The 22,558-nt window shown below is 37.8% G+C and overlaps 3 protein-coding genes across 3 annotated transcripts; 2 read left to right on the top strand and 1 right to left on the bottom strand.

Annotated features, from left to right (window-relative positions):
• Positions 1 to 486: 486 nt before the first annotated feature.
• On the top strand, positions 487 to 2,563 carry LOC141830585 (short-chain dehydrogenase TIC 32 B, chloroplastic-like). The gene is made up of 8 exons (XM_074717987.1): positions 487 to 665; positions 804 to 1,035; positions 1,130 to 1,209; positions 1,341 to 1,494; positions 1,620 to 1,698; positions 1,802 to 1,889; positions 1,965 to 2,011; positions 2,197 to 2,563. Exons 1-8 carry the CDS (start codon positions 548 to 550, stop codon positions 2,359 to 2,361), a joined length of 963 nt encoding a protein of 320 aa, XP_074574088.1. The 5' UTR covers positions 487 to 547; the 3' UTR covers positions 2,362 to 2,563.
• Positions 2,564 to 5,543: 2,980 nt separating this feature from the next.
• On the top strand, positions 5,544 to 8,742 carry LOC141830552 (protein NETWORKED 2A-like). Its single transcript, XM_074717960.1, has 2 exons — positions 5,544 to 5,637; positions 6,140 to 8,742. Exons 1-2 carry the CDS (start codon positions 5,544 to 5,546, stop codon positions 8,740 to 8,742), a joined length of 2,697 nt encoding a protein of 898 aa, XP_074574061.1.
• A 329-nt stretch (positions 8,743 to 9,071) lies between these two features.
• Positions 9,072 to 14,403, bottom strand: LOC141831146 (mitochondrial import inner membrane translocase subunit TIM22-4). The gene is made up of 4 exons (XM_074718566.1): positions 14,228 to 14,403; positions 12,887 to 13,077; positions 12,733 to 12,805; positions 9,072 to 9,502 (listed from the first exon to the last, which is right to left on the bottom strand). The coding sequence occupies exons 1-4, from the start codon at positions 14,364 to 14,366 to the stop codon at positions 9,417 to 9,419; spliced, it is 489 nt and encodes a 162-aa protein (XP_074574667.1). The 5' UTR covers positions 14,367 to 14,403; the 3' UTR covers positions 9,072 to 9,416.
• Positions 14,404 to 22,558: the final 8,155 nt, after the last annotated feature.

Genomic DNA, 22,558 nt, shown 5'->3' with positions numbered 1-22,558 from the left:
AACTCTTGCATTCAAAACAACTAAACAATTTAATAAATGAATATATAACTATTATAAAATACTTGTTAAAAAGATAAATTAACATAATACACTGGCCAATATACTTTTTTATGATAAATAAAACATTTCTCCTTGATACTTAAGTAGAGAAGAGATGTCCTTCTTTCAAGCTAAACAATGTTACCTAAGAACTATATTTTATTTCTTATTGTAATTCTCTAGTGTCTAGTTTCTAGAAGGATGGTGACTCACGTGATTACTATGTGAGCGACGAAGCTGAAGAGAACCTCAAAGAAGCTTCTATTTAGACCATCGTTTAAACGTACAGGCCCAAATAAGGCCCATTAGAAGCTTCCATCCACGCGTTGCTTCTCCAGCAAGCTGCAGATCTCGCTTCCAACAGCTGCCTCCCCACGACACTGTAAAATGGCAATCGAGCAAACGCGGACGATGCCCCTATAAATACCCGTCTCTCTTCCCTTTCATCCTCGTCGCCTTTCGATCTCTCTCTCTTCTTCGCCAGACCTAACAAGATTTCATCGGAGCCATGGGTTACTTCAGGGAAGCCACCGGCATCCCCGGCCCTAGCGGATTCGGATCCGCCTCCACCGCCGAGCAGGTCACCGACGGCATCGACGCATCCCTCCTCACCGTCATCATCACCGGTACACCACTCTTCTTTAATTTGTTGCTCCGAATCTGCCCTAAATCCGGATAAATCGCTCCCAGAATCGATTCCTAGCTTAGATAGATGATTTTGTAGCCAAGATCTGAGTTGTTTCCGACCTCGTTTTGCAATCCAGGTGGTAGTAGCGGGATCGGAGCCGAGGCTGCAAGGGTGATGGCCCTCAGAGGAGCCCATGTCATCATTGGCGCCAGGAACATCGATGCTGCCAATGAAGTAAAGCAGAGCATTCTACAGAGCACCCCATCTGCTAGAATCGACATCATACGAATCGAACTCAGCTCGCTCAAGTCCGTCCGAGCCTTCGCAGAGAAGTTTCTTGCCATGGATCTGCCTCTAAACATCTTGATGTAATTATAACATGGTTTCAATTCCCCGTGCTAATTGTTCCATTCTTTGTCGCGGCCGAATCTTACATCTCCTCTTCGACTTGTTTGCTTTCAGAAACAATGCCGGCGTCATGTACTGTCCATTTCAACTTTCGGAGGATGGGATAGAGATGCAGTTTGCTACAAATTATGTCGGTGAGTATCTTCTTCACCATCTCAAAACGGCTTCATTTTGTAATCCTAAAGGAGCAATTCTTTTTTCAGATTTCCACATGTTCGTTTTCCATATGATTTTGCAATATAATGTGGTTTCGTTTTGATTTCAGGTCACTTTCTGCTGACGAAACTTCTGCTTGACAAAATGAAAAGCACAGCAGAGAGGACAGGAATTGAGAGCCGTATTGTGAATCTGTCATCCGAAGCTCACATGACAACATATAGAAGAGGAATACGATTCGACAAACTCAACGACAAAGACTTGTAAGTCGTTACAAGCACTATACATTGCTGAACATTTCAAAAAGAAAATTAACCAAAAAAAAAGGTGAACTTTTTGCTTCTAGTTAATCAACTGATTGAGAAATATATTTGCAACCTTTTTTCAGTTACAATGACAAATTGGCATATGGACAGTCCAAATTGGCTAACATATTGCACGCCAACGAGCTAGCTAGGCGCCTGAAGGTACTGCTATATATACTGTCCAGTGCAAACTGATGCCTCCACATCAACTTGTCCTACCACTGGTTATTGACAAATTTATAACATATTCATGGTAAATCAACAGGAAGAAGGGGTGGTAAATGTCACAGCAAATTCACTTCATCCTGGTCTGATCAGGACAAACTTGGCAAGGCACTCTACTGCTTTCGTTGGTATGCTCCTAAAGCCTATAAATTCATGTAGTTAAAGCTTTAAAACGTAAACTCATGCCTTTCTTTTGCTTGTAGGTGCTTTGCAAACTGCAACTTGCGTCTTGTGGAAGACCATACCTCAGGTTTGTCATTCTTGCTAAATAATTGTTCTCGATGCAACATTCACCAAATAATTGTCACTCTTCAATATTGTTGTCGGATCCTAGTTCATATCTATTTACGACTATCATTAGAGGAGTAAAATCTTCTTGCATGCTAGACTTTATCCAATGATTAAGCATCAAGATTCTCCTTTTCATAATCACAGGGAGCTGCAACTTCATGCTATGTCGCACTGCATCCGAACTTGAAGGGCGTGAGTGGAAAGTACTTCGCTGATTGCAATGAGTCGAAGACAACTTCTAATGGTAGAGATGAATTATTAGGAAGAAGACTTTGGGATTTCAGCGAAAAGCTAGTTAAATCAGCTTAGGAAAAATTAAAAGGGGATCCAACATACCATTTTCATTTCTATTTGGGTGTTACTACTCTTAATTGGTATTATTAGGTTATAAGATGTCTGTATTATAAGTCTTGATATACTCTCTATTATCATGTTTATGTTGTTACTGTACAATGTTTCTCGACTTCGTATTATTGTGTCGATATATATTGCTATTCAATTTCATCTTTCATCAATTAGTATCCCGTGTCTTTTAGTTTATCAGTATATGTGTTATATAAGTCTATTAATAAGTTTATGTATAAATTAATACTAAAGATAAGATTAATATGTTTAAAACAATCCTTGTGATATATTTTTCAATCCTGAATTTACAACAACTATTGAAATAATATATTTTTCGTTTTACGATTTCTCAAATGTCTCATAATGTTACCTTTTGCCGATCCCCAATGAGCATCTTGTTGGATCGGGTTGGACCGGCTAGAAGGGGGTGAATAGACGGTTTAAGTAAAGTCGCAGAATAGACACTCCTTTAAAAAAAACTTGGTTGCAACTCGGTCGTTGCTTCCAAGGCAATTGACGCTCAAACAAAACTCCTTTAGGCGGAGAAGCCTTTACACTTGTAGCACAGAGACTTAGAGAGAATGACAAAAGTAATTGATGATTTAACTCTAAAACTTTAAGTCTATTTATAGCCCAAGAGAGTAGATCTAGATCGTTGATCGTAGATAAACTTTCTCTTGGTCGTTGATCCGTTGATGCGATCCTAACCGTTGAGCAGAGATAGGCTTGATCGTAGCCGTTGAGTAAATAAAGATAAACTTTATCTTTAATAAAAGATAAAGAGAGTTATCTTTAATAAAAGATAAAGAGAGTTATCTTTAATAAAAAATAAGTATTTATCTTTTATATGATAAAAGATAAATCTTATTATTTTTTCTTTTTCTTTTTTTCTGCAACCGTCACGTCCAAACGGTCCAAGTCCAAGTCTTTTTCTCTGGGCAAAGTCAACGGTCAAAGTCAAAGTCAAAGTCAATAGTTTTGACTTTTGTTGACATTTTGTGGAATCTTCGATTGGGTGATTTCTGGCCAACCGGAATTAGGCTCACCCGAACCCGACTCCGGCCTTTTGCCCCTCGAGCGTGCTTCCTCCCGGATTCTCGTCCCTCGGACTTCGCGCACGTCCTTCTCGCTCCACCGGCGTACTCTTCCGTAGCTTCCGCGTCCCTCGGATTGCACCGAGCCCGTCGGCTCACTTCCCCGCGCAATCCTTCTCGTCCGCTACGTCTTACGCTCGACTTCCTCCGTACCTAAGTTCCTGCACACTTAGCAGAGTGATTAGAACAACACAGGACCTAACTTAATCTAGTTGATCACATCAAAACTAACCGGGGCACCAACACATTTAAGCATCAAACTAAACCAATTTACCTATGCCAAGTCACGAGAATAAATTGATTGTGGTCCTATGGATCGGATCAATACTTGCAACTTACTATGGGATATGATAAATCTAGAATATTAGTAGTTGGGCGAGGAGACGCTCGTACTTCCAGATTTATCTGGGGGATAAATCAGAGGGGAAGGTCGTCCATCTCCAGGATTAGTTGAGCTCAAGGTACGGATACTTGGATTATAAAAAAAATTGAAGGATTAATTTGAATAATTCATTAGATTTACCTACCGCACAAGAAGTGTGTTTATGTTGTGGTTCCCTCTATTCTTATTTCCACAACAGGGACCACATTAATGTTATTGCAACAATTTAGAAAACTGGTGGTGCGAACATTACCATTTGTTGGGTTTGGATAACATTTGAGCATAGGGTTGTAAACTAGGTAAGTCGAGAGTCAAGTCAAGATTTGTATTGTTCAAACTTATTTGATGAAATAACCAAGTCAAGTCTAAAAAATCGTTGGCACAAATGTTCATGCTTAACTTGTTTTTTTTATGAACTTACAGTTGGTTCGTTTAGATATTATCAAATATTTTTAAGTTTATTTGGTTGGTTAGTAAGAAGTTTATTTATTCATTTTAAGAGTTTTTTATTTATTTATAAGTTTAATAAAAGTTTTATTGATGAACACTACTCACAAATATTATTTATAGATATTGTTTATGAATATTAATAAACTAAATATATATATATGTTCAAACTTATTCCTTAATTTACATTTAGTTGAACTTAAATATATTAAGCGAACATAAATAAACTTAATTACTCAAGAACATACATTTAATTCATTTACAATCCTATTTAAGCTTAGTGATCTTACATCTAAGGATTTTACATTTTCAATTATGAAATCAAGTCTGCAACTAAAACGGGATGGTGTCTGAATATTTTAACGCAAAGCCTTCAACTTAAGCCTTATAACCTGGATTCAATATTGGAATTACCATATTTATCTTAATCTTCGACCATCTTCATCAAGTCGTGTTTGTCTCAACTTATGAAATAAGCTAAATTTTGGCAGGATAAGACTATGATATCTCCATCTTAAGCAATGCTATAATGAAATGGATCTTTTGTGAGATTAGATGATAATAATTGTTTTTGCTAAATCAACACTTAGACCAAATGTTAATAATTCAAAATGGGTGCGTGTGACAAAATATCAATTGTGATTTAAGAGAATGGAAATGTAAATTAAGTAGAAATATAGTCAAAACTAATACAAAAATACAATGTAGTTTAAAAACTTTATTTATATTTAATTATGTTACTTTTATTCTATCATCTTTTATCTTTTATGTTTCAATTCCAATTAATTTATTCTATCATCGACAAATATAGATTGTTTTCATTTTTACAAAATCATTGAGTAAAGTTAAATGGAATTATAAATGAATATGTTCATCAACTATTAACCAATTGATGGTAGATTTGTAAGCTTAAAATAGACTAAATCTATTATCTTGCTCATAAGAAGTCCATGTGTGTTGATTTCTACTTTCGTTTTCCTTCTTTAACTAGCGAAAAATGCGAGGTCAATGGAAGGACCTGATCTTTTATCTCGTCCTATTTCAGGTTCTTCACACCCGATCTTCTCTCTAGCTTTATCCTTTATTTTCAAATAAGTGTCTTTCGAACTTTCCTCGGCTTTGTTCTCTTTCTTTTCCTTCTTTTTCATCTTCATAGTTACTTTCCCCCTGAAAGAAAGAGGGGGTGGGTTACAAGGTTAAGAGCTCGTAATCAGACGAGAAAGATGTTGCAAAGAGCCGCAAGCAACGCGTATTCCTGGTGGAAAGCAAGCCACATTAGGGCGAAGCAATCAAAATGGCTCGACAGCAATCTCCAAGGTTCGCCTTCGCTTATTTCTATTAATATCAATGTCGATGAACTTCAATGGATCCTAAATTTTTTTTACATATTTTATAGATATTGTACTAAATTTTACAACATAGTCGACTGCAAACATTCTTTGAATTTCCTTTTCATAAAAAAATAGATTAAATTCTCCTCGTAGAGGCAATGTGAAATAAAATGAAACAGGAATTAAGATCATAACCAGACAGTAAAAACTATGCCTTCATAAGAAATCAAGAAAAAAAGTGATCAAACAAACCTATCTGTTCTTGTTTATCTATAACTTTTGCCTAATCTTGTTCATCTTACTAGTTTTTATCGATCTTCACCTTTCTCAGCCAATTCTCTCAATCTTTGGAGAAATATATATATATATAATGCTTATTTCTCTAAGAAAATCTCAAGGAATTTAGTTAGGAACATCCCTTAGAACATGAAGAACAAGCATTTGTTGTACGCTCTTGTATGATCGTGGAAACGATGCATTGTTCACAGAGATGGAAGATACAGTGAAGAAGATGCTGAAGCTGATCGAACCAGACGCAGATTCATTCGCGAAGCGAGCGGAGTTGTACTTCAAACGGAGACCGGAGCTGATCAGCTTCGTGGAAGACGTCTACAGGGCTTACAGAGCTTTGGCTGAAAGATACGATCATATTTCGGGAGAATTGCACAAGGCGAACCACACCATTTCGACTTCCTTCCCCGATCGAGTCCAGTACGCCATGCTGGAGGACGAGGACGGTCTTCCGAAGGCAATAACCCCGATCGATCCGAACAAGATCAACAAGCGCACGGTCATGGGATTGCTGAAGAAGAAGAAACGAGAAAGCGAGCCATCCGGGAAGAAGAAGTCGAAGAAAAAGGGCGCAAAGATGGATAAGGAAAAGGCGCGAGAAGAGATAAACAAGCTTCAGAAAGGGATCCTGGTCCTGCAGACGGAGAAAGAATTTATCAAGAGTTCGTACGAGTTGGGGATCGCTAAGTATTGGGAGGTCGAGAAGCAAATCATGGAGATGCAACAAGTAGTTTGCAATCTGCAGGAAGAGTTCGACACCAGCGCCATGATCGAAGACGATGAAGCTCGGGCGTTGATGACTCAGACAGTTTTTCAATCTTGTGAGAGTACGATCGGGAAGCTACAGGAACAGCGAAAGAAGTTGTTGGAACAAACAAAAGTGCAGTCTGAGAGAAGCAAACTCGCGAAGGAGAAGCTCAAGAAGGTTCTCAAGCGCGAGGTCGACGAACAATCTGAGGCAGAAGATACAGAGAAAGACTTGGAAAAAGAAGAAGAAGCTCCTTTAGACAAGACGATGAACATGTTACAGTCAGTGCGCGGGAAGATCAAGGAGCACTTCGAAACGAACCCAGAAAGCCATGTGACCGAAATTACAGAGAAGATCGAAGAGCTCGCTAACAAAGTCATCACGCTGGAACTCACAGTTTCATCGCAAGCTTTACAAATCGATCGGTTAAAATCTGAAAACGACGAGCTTGACAAATGCATGCACGCATTGGAAGGGGAGGAGCAGACAGAGGAGATGGCGAATAGATTGAAGGAAGCAGAAGAGGAGGTGAGCAAAGTGGACGCGATTCAGAAAATGGCTCGGAATGAGGAAACAAACTTCCTTGAAAACTGCAGGGAAGCCTGGCACAGTCTCGATGGCATTCTGAAGGTGCTTCAGTTTCATAGTGGGGATTCAGCCTCAGAGGAAGATGAAGCTTTGGTTGATTCTGAGCAGATGAAAGAGGGTAAGGATCATGCAGTGGCCGAAATACCTGAGACGCAAGAAATTTCTTCCGAGATAATTGATGATGATGCTGAAATCACAGTCGAGGAAAGAGAGGATACTCAGAGACTGAAGCAATTGATTAAGAATGGTATAGAAGGTAAAGAACATGTATTACTAGCTGAATTCACAACTATCTTGCAAAGCTGCAATGAGACAAAGAGAAGGCTCTCTGAAGTAGAGAAGAGCAACGAAGACTATATTCAAGAGACCATGGTTCTGATAGGCGAATTGAAGGATGAAATTGCCATGAAAGACGAGGAGATACATTCTCTACGACAACTGAGGCCATCTACTGACAAAAGTTCTAATTGCTACCTCAAGGATGATCCTGCCACTGTTGAAGAAGAAGATCCTTTGAATAGGCAGCAAAAGCTCGAAGAAGCCGCATCAAACTCAATGCCCAGTATGGAGAACTCCACTGCTGAGCTTCCTGCAAAATCTGCATCAACAGATTCAAGTGTCAAGTTTCAACAAGTACAGCGCAACTATGAACCTAGAAGACATTCATCAGTCGACTTTAAAGAAGCTAAGAAACCCCATGGAGAAGGCATCAATTCGCGGTGCATCAGCGAGTCCAGGATCGTTGTTTCGCCAGTCGAAGAAAAGTTCCAGAGGGAGATTGATTCTGTAATCGACGAAAGAATAGAATTCTGGCTCAAGTTCAGTATAGCATTCCAACATATACAGGGCTTCAGAGCCAAGTATAAAGAACTAAAAGTTGATATCAACAAGTTAACAGACAGCAGTCAACAAGAGGGCACTGATGTTGCCAATTGTGATCGTGATGTTAAAACTGAAACAAGTCAGATCACTGCAAGACTCAGAGAATTGAAGACTGAGCTGCAAGTATGGTTGGAACAAGGGGAGCTTTTAAATGGGGATCTACAGAATAGTTTTGCATCTCTTTGTAATATGCAAGAAGAGATATTGAATGTTCTCAACTCTAATTCACAGTTCAGAGAAGCCCTGTTCACTCCTTTTCAAGCTGCAAGACTTCAAGGTAAAGTGTTGAACATGAAACAGGAGAACAATAAGGTTGCAAGCGAGCTTCAACAGGCACTAGCTCAAGTCAGAGTGATTCAAGCTAACACTGAGGAGCAGTTGTCTAAGCTCTATGAGAACTTTGAACCATTTATGACAGACAATCAGCTCAGTGAATGCTTGGACAATTGTCCAGGTAAGAATAGCATACCGTTGCGGGACTTCCTTTTCAGTAGCAAGCCTAAGAAACAATCTATTCTTTCGCTGATCCAACAGAATAAACAGAATAAACGTAAGGCTGGGCGTCGGAAATTTGATTCATAGGTACCTGATATGCTACATAAACCCTTAAGTTGTTTAGGTTCTACTGTATGGGGTTGTGCAATTCTTCATAACTCAAATTTTGTAATCACTGAAACAATCACAAAATGTCCAAAGATTTTCCTTATTGTTGACATGTTTCCCAGATGCAATGGAAACACATTTCATCACTATGATCTGATGGCATTCAGTATTTGTGAGCTATATCCAATTATGCTAAATATTGGGAGATTTGTTGCATTCTAAACACTATAAGAACATTAATACATTACAAAACTTGCAGAGTATTTTGATGGTACTGTAACTTGAGGAGCATTCTGAAAAGGCATACAAAATTTATAGGGGATTTTGAAATTTGCTCAAATAAAAAAATCATAAATCTCAATTATTTATGATCGACGTTGCTCGTGCTTCTGGGCATAATGAGGAAATCATTGCAAGAGAAGCACAATAAGAACAGTTTTCCTTTCTTATGTATAACTTAACTATTCATCTGCATGAGAGAATTTTGGATAAATAGCTCTACTTGGTGCCATCTCTGTTGCCTGATGGCTTGATAAATTGGAAGATGAGAAGTACATGCCAAAAAATCTGGACTGTGCTGGTTCATGAAGAGGCTATGGAAGATACTTCCACCAAAAACAATTTGGACTCACTTATCGATTGCTATCACATGTCTACGAATGCCTATCAAGGAACTTCTCAATTACGACTGAGAATGCTGCAAAGCCAGCACAACCAACACACGCAGCCTTTGGACCACCTGAAAAGATATTGCCATGAGAAAATTACTTTTTATAGTTGAACTAGGGAAGCCAAATATGCATCACCAATTTGATTTTACCATATCTCAAACTGCATAAAAACATGCAGGGAGAGATGGCCTCATCACATTTCTAAAGCATTACAGTGAAAATGCATTTCAAGTTCTAGAAATATCAAATAGCAACTAAAATCTATGAAAGGAATTTTAGCTCTCATATGAATCAGAAGTGGTAAACTATTTTATCATATAACTAGCCTGACATAAAGAAAAACATGCGTTCTGATGCTAACACCTAAAAGTTGGCGTGAACTATGTTAAAGATATTAGAGTTATTAGATGTTTTGTGTGTTTAATCCCCCGTTAGGTGCATTAGATTTAGGGCTTGTGTTACGATTGAGTCATAGAAATAGAAAACCCATGTAATAATTCTCTTACAAAAAAAAGTAACACAATATTTTCTTTTCTGAAAATTAACACAGCATCAAAGCCCCTCTTCTCCTCCACAGTAACCCCACTTAGAGAAGGCTACCTATCTCGACGACAACCTCCCCTAATCCTCTTCAATCTCACATTATTCAGACATCATGAAACTCTAATCATTTGCCACCACACTACTCCAAGAAAAGCAGAGACCACACCATCATCCACATCTCACGTCCCTGGGTGTTTCACACTTCTTCCCTTTGAACTTTGCTCCTCTTGTTCCCATCGGGAACAGCAATGCCAGGAACCAATTCGAACCATATCAAAGATGACTCGATGAGCAGAGCCACTTGTTGTCCTTCTTACATTTCACATATTCGCATAACCAGTACCTGCGATGCATCCATCTTCCTGGTGCAATGAGTAGAACCCTCTTACATCTCCTACGAATTAGTAGCCAATCTCTACCCTCTATTTGAGTCGCACTCCTGCCTCTCCTGAGTGCCATAAATAGAGCCCTTCTTCTTGTCTCCATGCTGTAGTCAAGTCGCATCCCTCTCGCTGCATATGAGCCTTTTCTTCCTTTAAGCAAATTTCTTCTTTCTCAAACTTGTGAAGCTCTCTTTTCATGCTCTCTTCAACATCCCTGAAGTTACACAACCACTGCTGCTTTAGCTCCATATGTGAAGTTTTCTGCTTCTTGGAAAGCATGGGAAACCAATTTGTGATTGGGTTCTGATACTTATGCAGGAGAAGGTGGTTCCTCCAAACAATAGATCCAACATGCCTTCTTTACCCTACTGTTTCACCTCATCCTTTTGAGTGTTTTCCTCTTTTTCTTTGCTGATCCTAAGACCCTCATCAAGTACTCTCCTCTCCTTTCTTCAATTTGTTGTGTTTTTGTATGTGTTTCCAAGAAAGAAGACCACTTGAGAGACTTGTTCCTAAGGTCTTCCTTCATCCTCTATTATCACCCATAAGATCCACATGGTTTTCCTTCTCTTTTGTCCACTATGTGCTGTATGCATGCCTGCAAGTAGATTCCCACTCAAGAGACATGTCCCTAGGATCTCTCTGCATCCTCTTTCTATATTGATTTGAAGTCAATGATAAATGTCTGCATAGTCTGTCAGCTATTTTCAAAGCTTTTTTGTTTAGCTTGCATGCAAGTATTATGTTCTGAGTTTCACAATCGTCATGTCCTAGTCAATTTTCCTTTCTACTTTATGTAATAAGCTCAGCGTATATAATACCTATGTTCAACTTGAGAGGGAGTGCTAATGGTATCAGTGTTATTAGGGTATCTCTAGTGGGTTTTGTCCACCATTTGGCATATTAGGTTTGGGGTTTGAGTCACATAAATATCATGTAATAGTTCTCTTGCAAAAAAACAATGTAGTATTTACTCTCCTCAAAATTAACAAACTAGTAACATGACACAACCAACCTGCAAACTAGGTTCAGATTAAGAAAAATTGAGTTAAGGCGATAAACAAGCCAGTTTGTTCACAACCTACTAATATTCTAGTTGTATTGATGATATGGATTGGCCCACATGATCCTCTCATGATCTGCTCAAGTAAATATTGTTATCTTATCGAAAACCTTATTTTGTGTCTTATTGAATTATTTTAGGTTAAATTATTCATAAATTTTTTTAAATTTTATTAATATTAAATGTTTAGATGATGTGCTGTTTGATGAATATTGGCATAGTTGATATATATGTGCTTCAATTTTATGATTATTGGTGCGATATTTGATATAAATGTTGTTTAATATTTAGATGAGTTTTCTCTTTTTATATTTTGATAATCTTGGCAAAACAAATTGAAAAGTGAAAAGGATAAGTTGGATCATTTGGCATGCCAAAAACATGTATTAAATGATTTATGCCTACTGTGGTGTCACCCACATATTATGCTTGCTAAGTTTCAGTTTCATTTTTTTTACATGACTAGTTAAGTAGGAAAGTTCTGCAAATTTGTTTACATTGTGGCTCATAGATGTTATGACTAACCGACCTGAGTCGTCACCCTAAATATGAGCATCTAGGACCAAATATCTCTTTTATCATCAATAAGCATGCTAGCTGGATGCACTTTTTATTTTTGGAAAAATCACAATTTCTACAAAATTATAGGGCATTTCAAACATCTTTGACCAACATAAAAATTTCAAACAGATTGCAATTCTTTGAACTACTTATACTATGTTCACAAGCAAAAAAATTTTTGTTATGTTTCTATGTATATTCAAAAATCCAAATCCAAAATAACCTGTTTTGTATATGTCCCTTCTCTATACATTCATAAATTCCACATACTATGTTCAGCAATCCAAAGTATTACTATTTATTCTTGATCTTCTTCATATTTTTTGTCCCATTACAGCTCAACTTTATGACAACAAGACTAGTTTTGTTATCATCTCAATCGCTTGCAATTAAATCAAATATTATCCTTTCAGTTATTTTTTACAGATCAAACTCATTTAATATTTCTTCAATCACATTTTGGTCAATACATTGCTTTGCTGTGATTTCATATATGTCCTTGCACCAATAATAAATGATACGATCTAAGTGAATATTCCTTGAGAAGACAGAAACAATGACATAGTAGAAAAACTATGCATCATGTAATTAACAAGGTATAGCTCATACCATTATAACCTTTAAAAAAGACAGAACTATATGAAACTAAACTAACAACTTCTACTGTGATCTGTAACAGTCTAGTAGAGATTATGCCCATTTCCAAGTTACAAACTACTAGTTCTGTTTTTGAAAGCTGAGAAACTACCTTTTGCAGAAATAGCCCCTCCTGTAACGCAACCAGCAACAACTGTGTTTGTGGTGTCATGTTTCGCTCGAGCCTGTAAAAGGAATTACCAAATCAAGTCAGGTTCAAGCTAACAAGATAAAATCTATAGACCTATTTCTCTTTATTCATATACCTTCTCAACAACACATTCAGCAGCTGAAAAGATGACACCCATGAGACCAAATGCCTTTGCAGAGCTAATACTTCTCCGACCCATTTGTTTTGCTTGAAATATTAATTGCTGCTTGGTAGTCATCTCCTCCTGCATTATAGGGTTATCCAGAGCCCCAAGAAACATGCCCATGAAAAAACCAAGTCCACCACCTGAAAGGCCAACAAAGAGTACCGCTCTCTAATCAGAAAAATCCAGACAATAATAATAAAAGAAATGTCCCATAAGAAGATGGTTTTAAATATACATGATAATACTTAAAATGGAACTCTACTACAAAACCAAGTTTTGAATCAGTTCAAAATTTTATTACAAAAAATTTACCTTGAGTAATTTAATTCTAGGAATGTCCCTTCCTAATTTTTCTAGTATTTACTAAATTACTGCTATCGAATATTTGGAGTTATTTTAAATTAGATTAGAGTTTAGTTAACCTGCCCACAAGTTTTTTATACCAAAATAATCTACACTAGTATAATTTGATTGAGTTTTTGAGTCCTTATTTAACTTTGGCTTCAAATTCATATGAGGATTAATTCAGAGAATTAGTTTGTTTTCAAGTAGGTTAGTTTAGTTACCATAACTATAACTTGTTGCACTATGAATAGTGATGCTAAATGAACAACCCTGAGTAATTGTGGGATTTAAGCTCTTGTTATGTAAGGATTTTCTGTGTGAATCATATCTCATAGTTGAAACTCACAAATGCGGGAAGAAACTAATGAAGACCACATTAAACACTGTGATCATAGATAGGATAGCTTGTTACTGAGGTAAGTATGAATCAACAAAGAAAAATGCAGGTATCAATATATAAGATGGAAAATTCTCAAGGGGCTTAATCTTTTTAAGGCTAACAATGCAATGACTTTACTAGGAAAAGATATTGCAAATCTTTAAAATACTGTCCGTAGAATGAAAAGTAGTTGTCAAATGCCAAACTTGAATACAGATTCACAGGGCACACAAGCTTCAAAGTATGAGTATCACCTCCTAAAATCGTATACTTAACTCCATCTGTAGCTTCAAACATAAAGATGGTTAAGATACTAGGTAATTTTGATGAATTCCATTTAGAATCCAAAGTCCCGTACCACTCGTCCGCCATGACAATTTTCATGGAACTAATGTCGAACACATTGACATCAAAGTGTTCACTTCGTGCGATCAGAAGAAATACGACTCAGCGAAAGAACACCCAGTAACAAATTCATGCAAATGAAGAGGGAAACGATAAAAGTAGGATCTTTGAGCTACTAAAGCAGTCTGCAAGAGAACTAGAATAAAAGTCTATATTAGTACCCATGACGCCACTGGCGACGCTCCGGACGGCGCAGTTGTTCCATATGTCCTGTCCTCGGATCTCCTCCGGCGTCGGTAGACGCAGCGGCTCTATCTGGTGCTCCTCCGGCCTCGGAGCTTCTCCATCGGCGGTGCCCATGCATAAAACGGAGGAGAAGGCACTGCGCCGAATCCAACGAAACCACGCTCGGCGAAGATCGAACAGCGCACAGCGGTTTAAGGCGAAGGGCGACGGCCGACTCGGACTACTTCCACATTCTGTTACCCAAACGTACCCGTGTTTTTAGTGGATAACATGAAAGCTCTCCATTTTACACGGGAAGGTATCCCGTGAGTATGCTGTTGCGCGTTCGAATAATTAAATTTGAATTTTTACTAGGGTTCCGTTAAGCCTGGGTTGAACCGGGTTCGGTTCCACGTAACCTAAAGATCATCACAAATAGGTCCAGACGATACTCGGCTCTTTGAAAACTTATTTACATATTTATTTAAAAAATTAAAATTATCTAAAACGTACGAATTTGTTAATTGGTTTTTATGAAAAAAAAATCATTTAAAATTTTATCTAAAACTCATGCAGTGTAGATAAAATCATAAATCTTAAACCCTACAACTCAAAAGTCTAAAACCCTAAACCTAAGCTCAACTTTGATTAACTTGATAGCTGTGCAGCTCATAAGTCAGGGAACTTCAGTGTAGATGCAAGATACCTTTGTCCAAATATCAACACCTTACTTACATATTTAAAAATCAAGTTATTCAAATAAATATCAATATTTTACTAAACCACGTAGGTAAGTTTCCATATTTCTCATTTTGCATATCAAGGTTTCAAAATTTTAAAAAGCATAGCGCATTTCTATTATTTCCCCTCATTTATTAGCAATTGATTGTTTATTCACTAGTAATTGACTGCTCATAACTTATCAGTCAATTGTTAAAATTTCTATTTTCTAATAGGACTATTATACATCTCTCAATATATATTATACAATTCTTATATGACGATCTGATTACACTTGAAATGATGTAAAAAAAATATAATTAACTTAATATAAAGTGTTTATAAGATACCTAAGGTCATGAGTTAGTTTTGGTCAAAATTCATTAATGGCCTTAAGAACCTCAGAATCACTTCAAACCAACTATTATTACACTCCTAAAAGCCTCTTGAGTGTAATCATGCTCTCGATCTAAATTCCACAACCTAAATTAAGATATGCCAATTTTTAAAGTCTTCAACCTTAAGATTGTTAGGATATTGGGTGAATAGTTCTGATCGTTTCATCTCTTGAATGTATGCTCATCGTATTGATATTTTTTTCTAGGCATATGTCTAATTTTTTTTTAAAAAAATTACTTAGATCTTTTCTATCCTTAAGTAGAGTTGTTTTAGCATTGTTGGATTGTAAGGGTACAAATATAGTCCCACATCTAAAACATATGGAAAAGATCATGGATTTAAAAAGATGAAAAGTATCTCCATTGGTATAAGTCCTTTTGGGTAGAGCTCAAGAACAAAATCATGAGGGCTTATGCTCAAAGTGGACAATATCATACTATTGTAGAGATATTTTAATTTCATCGGTTCTAACAAGTGGTATCAGAGCGAGGTCACTCTTCATCGGACTAACCGACGGAAGAGTCATGATCCAGATCTAACCATGTGGGTTGAACCTTTAAACAAAGGAAGTGGGTGCTCCCGTGTCTGAATCAAGAGGACCAGACACCAAGCAGGAAGTCCTAATTGCGGCTAGGCAGGAAGTCCTAGTAGGTCGGGTGGATCAAGGGACAGAAAGTCCTAGTTGCGGCTAGACAGGAAGTCTTAGTAGGTCGGGTGGATCGAGAGACAGAAAGTCCTAGTTGCGGCTAAACAGGAAGTCCTAGTAAGTCGGATGGACCGAGGGACAGAAAGTCCTAGTTGCGGCTAGGCAGGAAGTCCTAGTAGGTCGAGTGAATCTAGGGGAAGAAAATTCTAGTTGTGGCTAGGTAGGAAGTCCTAGTAGGTCGGATGGATCGAGGGGTAGAAAGTCCTGGTGGGTCGAGGATTTGGACATCAAACGGAGGCTTTCCGTTTGAGGGGGGCCTGTGGTCTTTTGTTTGAGAGGTGGATTGTTGGGTTGCAAGGGTGCAAACATAGTCCCACATCTAAAACACATGGAAAAGATCATGAGTTTAAAAGGATGAAAAGTATTTCCATTGATATGAAACCTTTGGGTAGAGCCCATGGACAAAATCATGAGTGCTTAGGCCCAAAGTGGACAATATCATATTAGGCCCAAAGTGGGCAATATCATATCATTATGGATATATTTTGATTCCATCGATTCTAACAAGCATGATATGACCTAAAATTATTCTTAGAATTCTCATGTTTTCTATTTTCATGATAATTAACACCAAGATGATAAAATTTATTTCTAACATACTCATCATGATGTAAGACAATTGCATTATAAAATAATACCTTAGACTTTACCTTAGGAGCTTTTCCTAGATTTGAGTTTTCTCCTTTGTTCTTGTTTTGATGCCTCCCCCTTGGATATTGGTTTCGGTAATGTTTGTTGGGTTGCAAGGGTGCAAACATAGTCTCACATCTAAAATATATAGAAAAAATCATGGGTTTAAAAGGATGGAAAGTATCTCCATTGGCATGAGGCCTTTTGGGGGAGAGCCCAAGAACAAAGTCATGAGCGATTAGGCCCAAAGTGGACAATATCATGCCATTGTGGAGATATTTTGATTCCATCGGTACTTACAAGTGATATCAGAGTGAGGCCGTTCTTCACCTGACTAACCGCCGGATGAGCCATGATCCGGATCTAACCATGTGGGTTGAACCTTAAACAAAGGAAGTGGGTGCTCCCGTGTTTGAATCAAGAGGACCAGACACCAGGTGTTAGTACCGATGGAATCAAAATATTTCTACAATGGTATGATATTATCCACTTTGGGCTTAAACCCTCATGGCTTTGTTCTTGGACTCAACCCAAAAGGCCTCATACCAATGGAGATACTTTCCATCCGTTAAACCCATGATCTTTTCCATGTGTTTTAGATGTGAGACTATGTTTGCACTCTTGCAACCCAACAATCTCCCCCTCAAACAAAGGACCACAGACCCTCCTCAAACGTCATTTTTGATGTCTGAATCCTTGACCCACCAGGACTTTCTGCCCCTCGGTCCATCCGACCTACTAGGACTTCCTATCTAGTCGCAATTAGGACTTCTTGCCCCTCGGTCCACTCAACCTACTAGGACTTCCTGCCCTCGGTCCACTCGATCTACTAGGACTTCCTGCTTGGTGTCTGGTCCTCTTGATTCAAACACAGGAGCACTCACTTCCTTTGTTTAAGGTTCAACCCACATGGTTATATCCAGATCATGGCTCATCCGGCGGTTAATCCGATGAAGAGCAGTCTCGCTCTGATACCACTTGTTAGTACCGATGAAATTAAAATATTTCTACAATGGTATTATATTGTCCACTTTGGGCCTAAACCCTCATGGTTTTGTTCTTGAGCTCAACCCAAAATGTCTCATACCAATGGAGATACTTTCCATCCGTTAAACCCATGATCTTTTCCATGTGTTTTAGATGTAGAACTATGTTTGCACCCTTGCAATCCAACACCAGACAGGAAGTCCTAGTAGGTCGGGTGGACCAAGGGGCAGAAAGTCCTAGTTGCGGCTAGACAGGAAGTCCTAGTAGGTCGGGTGGACCGAGGGGCAGAAAGTCCTAGTAGGTCGGGTGGACCGAGGGCAGAAAGTCCTGGTGGGTCAAGGATTCAGACATAAAAAATGACGTTTGAGGGGGGCATATGGTCCTTTGTTTGGGGCCTGTGGTCCTTTGTTTGAGGGGGTATTGTTGGGTTGCAAGGGTGCAAACATAGTCTCACATCTAAAACACATGGAAAAGATCATAGGTTTAAAAGGATGGAAAGTATCTCCATTGGCATGAGACCTTTTGGGGAGAACCCAAAAACAAAGTCATGAGAGCTTAGGTCCAAAGTGGACAATATCATGCTATTATGGAGATATTTTGATTCTATCGGTACTAACAATGTCCTCTTTGGTTGCATGTGAAGCACACAATGTGCTCTTTGCCTTTTCGCATCAAGAGTTCAATTTTCTTTGGCTTCTCCTTTGTCTTAGGTGTCATTTGAATTTTCTTTTTCATTAATTGTGAGCGTTTACTCTTATAGTGTCCTTTGTTCCTACACTCAAAACATATGATATGTTTTTTATCTTTATGATTTGAAATTGATATACCTTCATAATTAGAGCTCTCTTGACTTGTTGAGGTGACATGATCTTCCTTATTAACTCTGGATGTGGATGATTCATTTTGTTCCAATGTCAATGCTCTATTCTCCTTCTCAATCTTTATGTAAGAGTTTCTTCTATATCATCCTCCTCGGATGTTGAGCACCTCTCAACTTCCGAATCCTCAATTTCTTATTCCAATGAGTCTCTCTCTTTGGATTCATCTTCACTTTGCATTAAGGTTGGAACTTCATGAAGCTTAACCAACTTACTCCATACTCTTTTGCATCTCAATATTGACCTATCTTGCACAATATATCATTAGGAATTAAATTTATTAATATTTTAGTTACCTTGTCATTTGTCTTCAATTTTTGAAGTTGTTTCTCGATCCATTTCTTTTTCTCGATGAGTTTTCCTTTGCTATCCATTGGAACTTCAAATCCTTCCATTAGAACAAACCATTGTTTTATATCCATCTTCAAGAAATACTCCATTCTTAATTTTCAATGATCAAAACCTCCTAACCCAAATGGTGGAGGTACTCGGATATCGTATTCGAATCCATCTTGGGGATCCATTCCAAAATTCAAACTCCCTTTAGTGTTGACTTCTTCCTACGGTCAATCGGATGACTTGTAGCTATCAAAGAGCTTAAACTCACACCTTCTTTTTTTTCTTTAGCTTTGTACTCCTTCGATCGGTTAGTTCGATGAGGAGTGACCTTGTTTTGATACCACTTGTTAGAATCCGTACGAGCTAGAGGGGGTGAATAGATTCGATCACTTCTCGTCTTGATCTTATACTTGTCGTTTGAATGCGCAGCAAAAATTTTGATTCAAACGTGACTCCACATGCATAACTTCTGGATTTTACTTGATATTCGCCTCCTTGAGGCAACTAATCCAAGGGTTCGCTCCGAGCTATCTACCTCCACTATGAACTCCTCCTTTTTGGATACTTTCCGAAGGCGGAGAAATCTCTCACAAGTTTATTCTTACAAGAACAACAAGAAATAGGAATACAAATATAAATTAAAGCAAAAACACCTTTACAAATAAGATCTTGCTTTGGATGATTTCTTGTTGCTTGGAATAACCTCTTGTTGGTATGGAAATGCAACAACACTTCATCCTTAAACCCCCAAAAATTGACACCTTCTCCTACAAATAAAATCTTACTTATACAATTGATGTTAGGGTTGATTTTCATCTATCAGTCAACTGATATCCACGATCAAATAACGGCTTCTGAACCTTCTGATATCTGTCTGATTTTGTCGATTTTTAAATATCAATCAACCGATATTCAAATCAGTCGATTGATTTTCTAATCAGTCAAATTGATTCATTTTTATACACTTTTAAAACAGCATCAATCGACTAATTACTTTGATCAGTCGACTGATTACCCTTATCAGTTGACTGATTATCCTGATCAGTCGACTGTTTATCCGGATTAGTCAACTGATTACCCTGGTCAATTGAATCAATTTATTTCTATTTGGTTCAGATCCAATTCAGTAGACTGATACACATAATCAGTTGAATCGATTTAAATAAAAAGATATATATCTGAACGAGCTTCGTTTCACACCAAAAATCATTCGGTTCTGATATCCGAGTGAAAAGTTATGACCTTCGAAAGTTTACTATGTCGTTTTCAACTTCCTTTGCATGACATCCGATCATCTTTGACTTATCAAGACGTCCAGTTGTCTAGCATATGGTCAACTTTGACTTACCAGGACTTCAAATCATCAAGTGTCTAATCAACTTTGACCCACTTGGACTTTCTTCTTACCAACTTCCTTATTGGACTTCTGATCACCAAGTATTTGATCAACCTTGACCCACTTGGATTTTTCATCTCGTGCCAAGGTCTGTCCTCCATGACCCACTTGGGCTTCCCATCTCTTGCTAAGTGTCTAATCCTTTATGATCCACTTGGATTTTCCACCATCAAGTATTCGGTCAACCTGACCTACTTGACACCTAACCAATATATTAATCAAACATCAAAAACTCAACTCGAGTCAAATCGAGTTTGGTCAACTTGGTCAACCTTGACCCGAGGTTAATTGCACCAACAATCTTGAACACCACAAAAATACCACGGAATAGCGACGGAAGTAGCGACGGAATATAATTCCGTCGCTAAATTTAGCGACGGATTTAATTTATCCATCGCTAATCGTGAGTTTAGCGACGGAACGTTGATTCCGTCGCTAATATCCATGTCTATTAGCGACGGAATTAACGTTCCGTCGCTATTTAGAGACGGAATAGAGACGGAATTAAAGATCCGTCGCTATTTAGAGACAGATTAGCGACGGAATATTAATGTCGTCGCTAAAAGGCGCGATTTAGGATAAAATAAAGCCATCGAAAATTAAAAACTAGCGACGGAATTAATTTTCCGTCGCTAATTAGCGACGGAATTAAGATTCCGTCGCTAAAGTCGCGATTTAGGGTTCCCTGCCCTCTCTTTTTCTCCGCGCGCGCGTTTTCTTCTCTCGGCGATCTCTTCCTCCCGGCGATCTCTTCTCTTGTCCCGGCGATAGTTCCGGCCGTGTCTCCTCCCGGCGGTGAGCCTGTTGCTGTCGATTTCCTCCGGCGAGCTGCTTTCTCCTCTCTCCGCTTCCCGGCGAGCTGATTTCTACTCTCTCCGCTTCCCGACGAGCTGCTTTCTCCTCTCTCCGGCCTTCTCTCCTACCGGCGGCGAGTTCCTCGCGACTTCCTCTCGGCTAGCTATCTCTCCGGCCTTCTCTCCTACAGGCGGCATACTTCAACAGTAAACCCTAAATCCGTTCCTCTTTGCTATGTCGTTGTTCTTATCCTGTTGAGTGTTGGTTTTACTGCCTATTAGTATGTTAGTATGCTCAATGCTGACCATCAAGATGAAGCATAAGGCCTAGGTAACAAATTTGGTTTTACTGCCCTTAAGATGAAGCATAAGAACTTCTTGTCTTTCATCAAGAAGAAGCAAAAGGCCTAGGTAACAAATTTGTTTCTCGTTTTGTTTGGTTCTTCAAATAATCTGCTGCACTCTTCTTGAGAATTTAGTGCATTGATATATGATAAGCTTTAGATAAGTTCATGTTCTAGTTTGATAGTTGATATGTTGAACTAAGTTTATGTTATAGTTTGATAGTTGATAGGTTTTTGAATTCTTTATCATTCCCAATTATTTGTTACAATTGATTGAATTATTTGTTACTCATTTAGTCTATGAGGCATTTTTAGGACTCTAAAGTGTTGTTCTGTTTATATCCTTTGCATCATTAATCCGAAAGTCCTAACATGTTGCACATAAGATAACATGATATGTCGGTTATTTGGTTAGGCATAAGCTTAGTTATCCATCTATCTAGGTTCTGTTGCTAGTAGTTTCTAGGCTTATACCGGAACTATTAGTGTATGCTCAGTTAGTTGTATTTCACATTTGCTTGTTGAATGTGCATAGGTTCAGCTTTTAATAGTGGGTGTTGTGCTTGCTTGTCGTTTGATGCCTCTTATTCCCTGCTTCTCATGTTTCTTAAGTTGTTCCTCGTGTTCTTTCTTGTCCTAGTTCCTTTCTCAATTGTCTCGGCATAAATAAACAGTACCAATTTAACAGCTTGAGGAGCAATCTTACAGAGCATATGGTTGAAATATGTAATTTTAAAAACATATTTAAAAATCAAAAATATTTTAAAATATATTAGAATATGCTATTCGAAAAATATTACTAATTGTAGTTTTTTAATTTAATTTATTATAATAAATATCAAATATTTATTACCTTTTTAATTCTTTTTTAGTCAGATATAGTAAAAAAAAATATATACTAGATTTAATAAACAAGAATATTTTTTTAAATTTCTATTATCTATTTGTTCTTCTATATTTTTTGTATAGAGCAATTTATTTTCGAAAGTTTCTTTGTATTAATGCAATTGCTAAAATAATTTCTTAAAAATAAAATAAAATAAAATAAATGCATTTGCTTCCTCAATTCTATATAAAAATTTTAAATAATGTGTGCGTTCGATTTAACATATCATTTATATGCAATAAAAATTT

This window comes from Curcuma longa, chromosome 6 (assembly GCF_044706935.1).
Source record: "Curcuma longa cultivar G26 ecotype Majalengka, Jawa Barat chromosome 6, ITB_CL_G26_1.1, whole genome shotgun sequence".
Taxonomy (NCBI): Eukaryota; Viridiplantae; Streptophyta; class Magnoliopsida; order Zingiberales; family Zingiberaceae; genus Curcuma; species Curcuma longa.
The sequence above is the reverse complement of the archived record's forward strand: the minus strand, read 5'-3'. Positions and strand labels throughout refer to the sequence as shown.

Excerpts from the sequence above, each read along its gene's own strand:
- LOC141830552 (XM_074717960.1), top strand. The coding sequence starts at position 5,544 with ATGTTGCAAAGAGCCGCAAGCAACGCGTATTCCTGGTGGAAAGCAAGC. Across the intron at positions 5,638-6,139 it reads GCTCGACAGCAATCTCCAAG|AGATGGAAGATACAGTGAAG; the intron begins GTTCGCCTTCGC and ends CATTGTTCACAG.
- LOC141830585 (XM_074717987.1), top strand. The coding sequence starts at position 548 with ATGGGTTACTTCAGGGAAGCCACCGGCATCCCCGGCCCTAGCGGATTC. Across the intron at positions 1,036-1,129 it reads CTGCCTCTAAACATCTTGAT|AAACAATGCCGGCGTCATGT; the intron begins GTAATTATAACA and ends GTTTGCTTTCAG. Across the intron at positions 2,012-2,196 it reads TGTGGAAGACCATACCTCAG|GGAGCTGCAACTTCATGCTA; the intron begins GTTTGTCATTCT and ends TCATAATCACAG.
- LOC141831146 (XM_074718566.1), bottom strand. The coding sequence starts at position 14,366 with ATGGGCACCGCCGATGGAGAAGCTCCGAGGCCGGAGGAGCACCAGATA. Across the intron at positions 12,806-12,886 it reads CTGAATGTGTTGTTGAGAAG|GCTCGAGCGAAACATGACAC; the intron begins GTATATGAATAA and ends TTCCTTTTACAG. Across the intron at positions 9,503-12,732 it reads AGGGGCTATTTCTGCAAAAG|GTGGTCCAAAGGCTGCGTGT; the intron begins GTAGTTTCTCAG and ends ATATCTTTTCAG.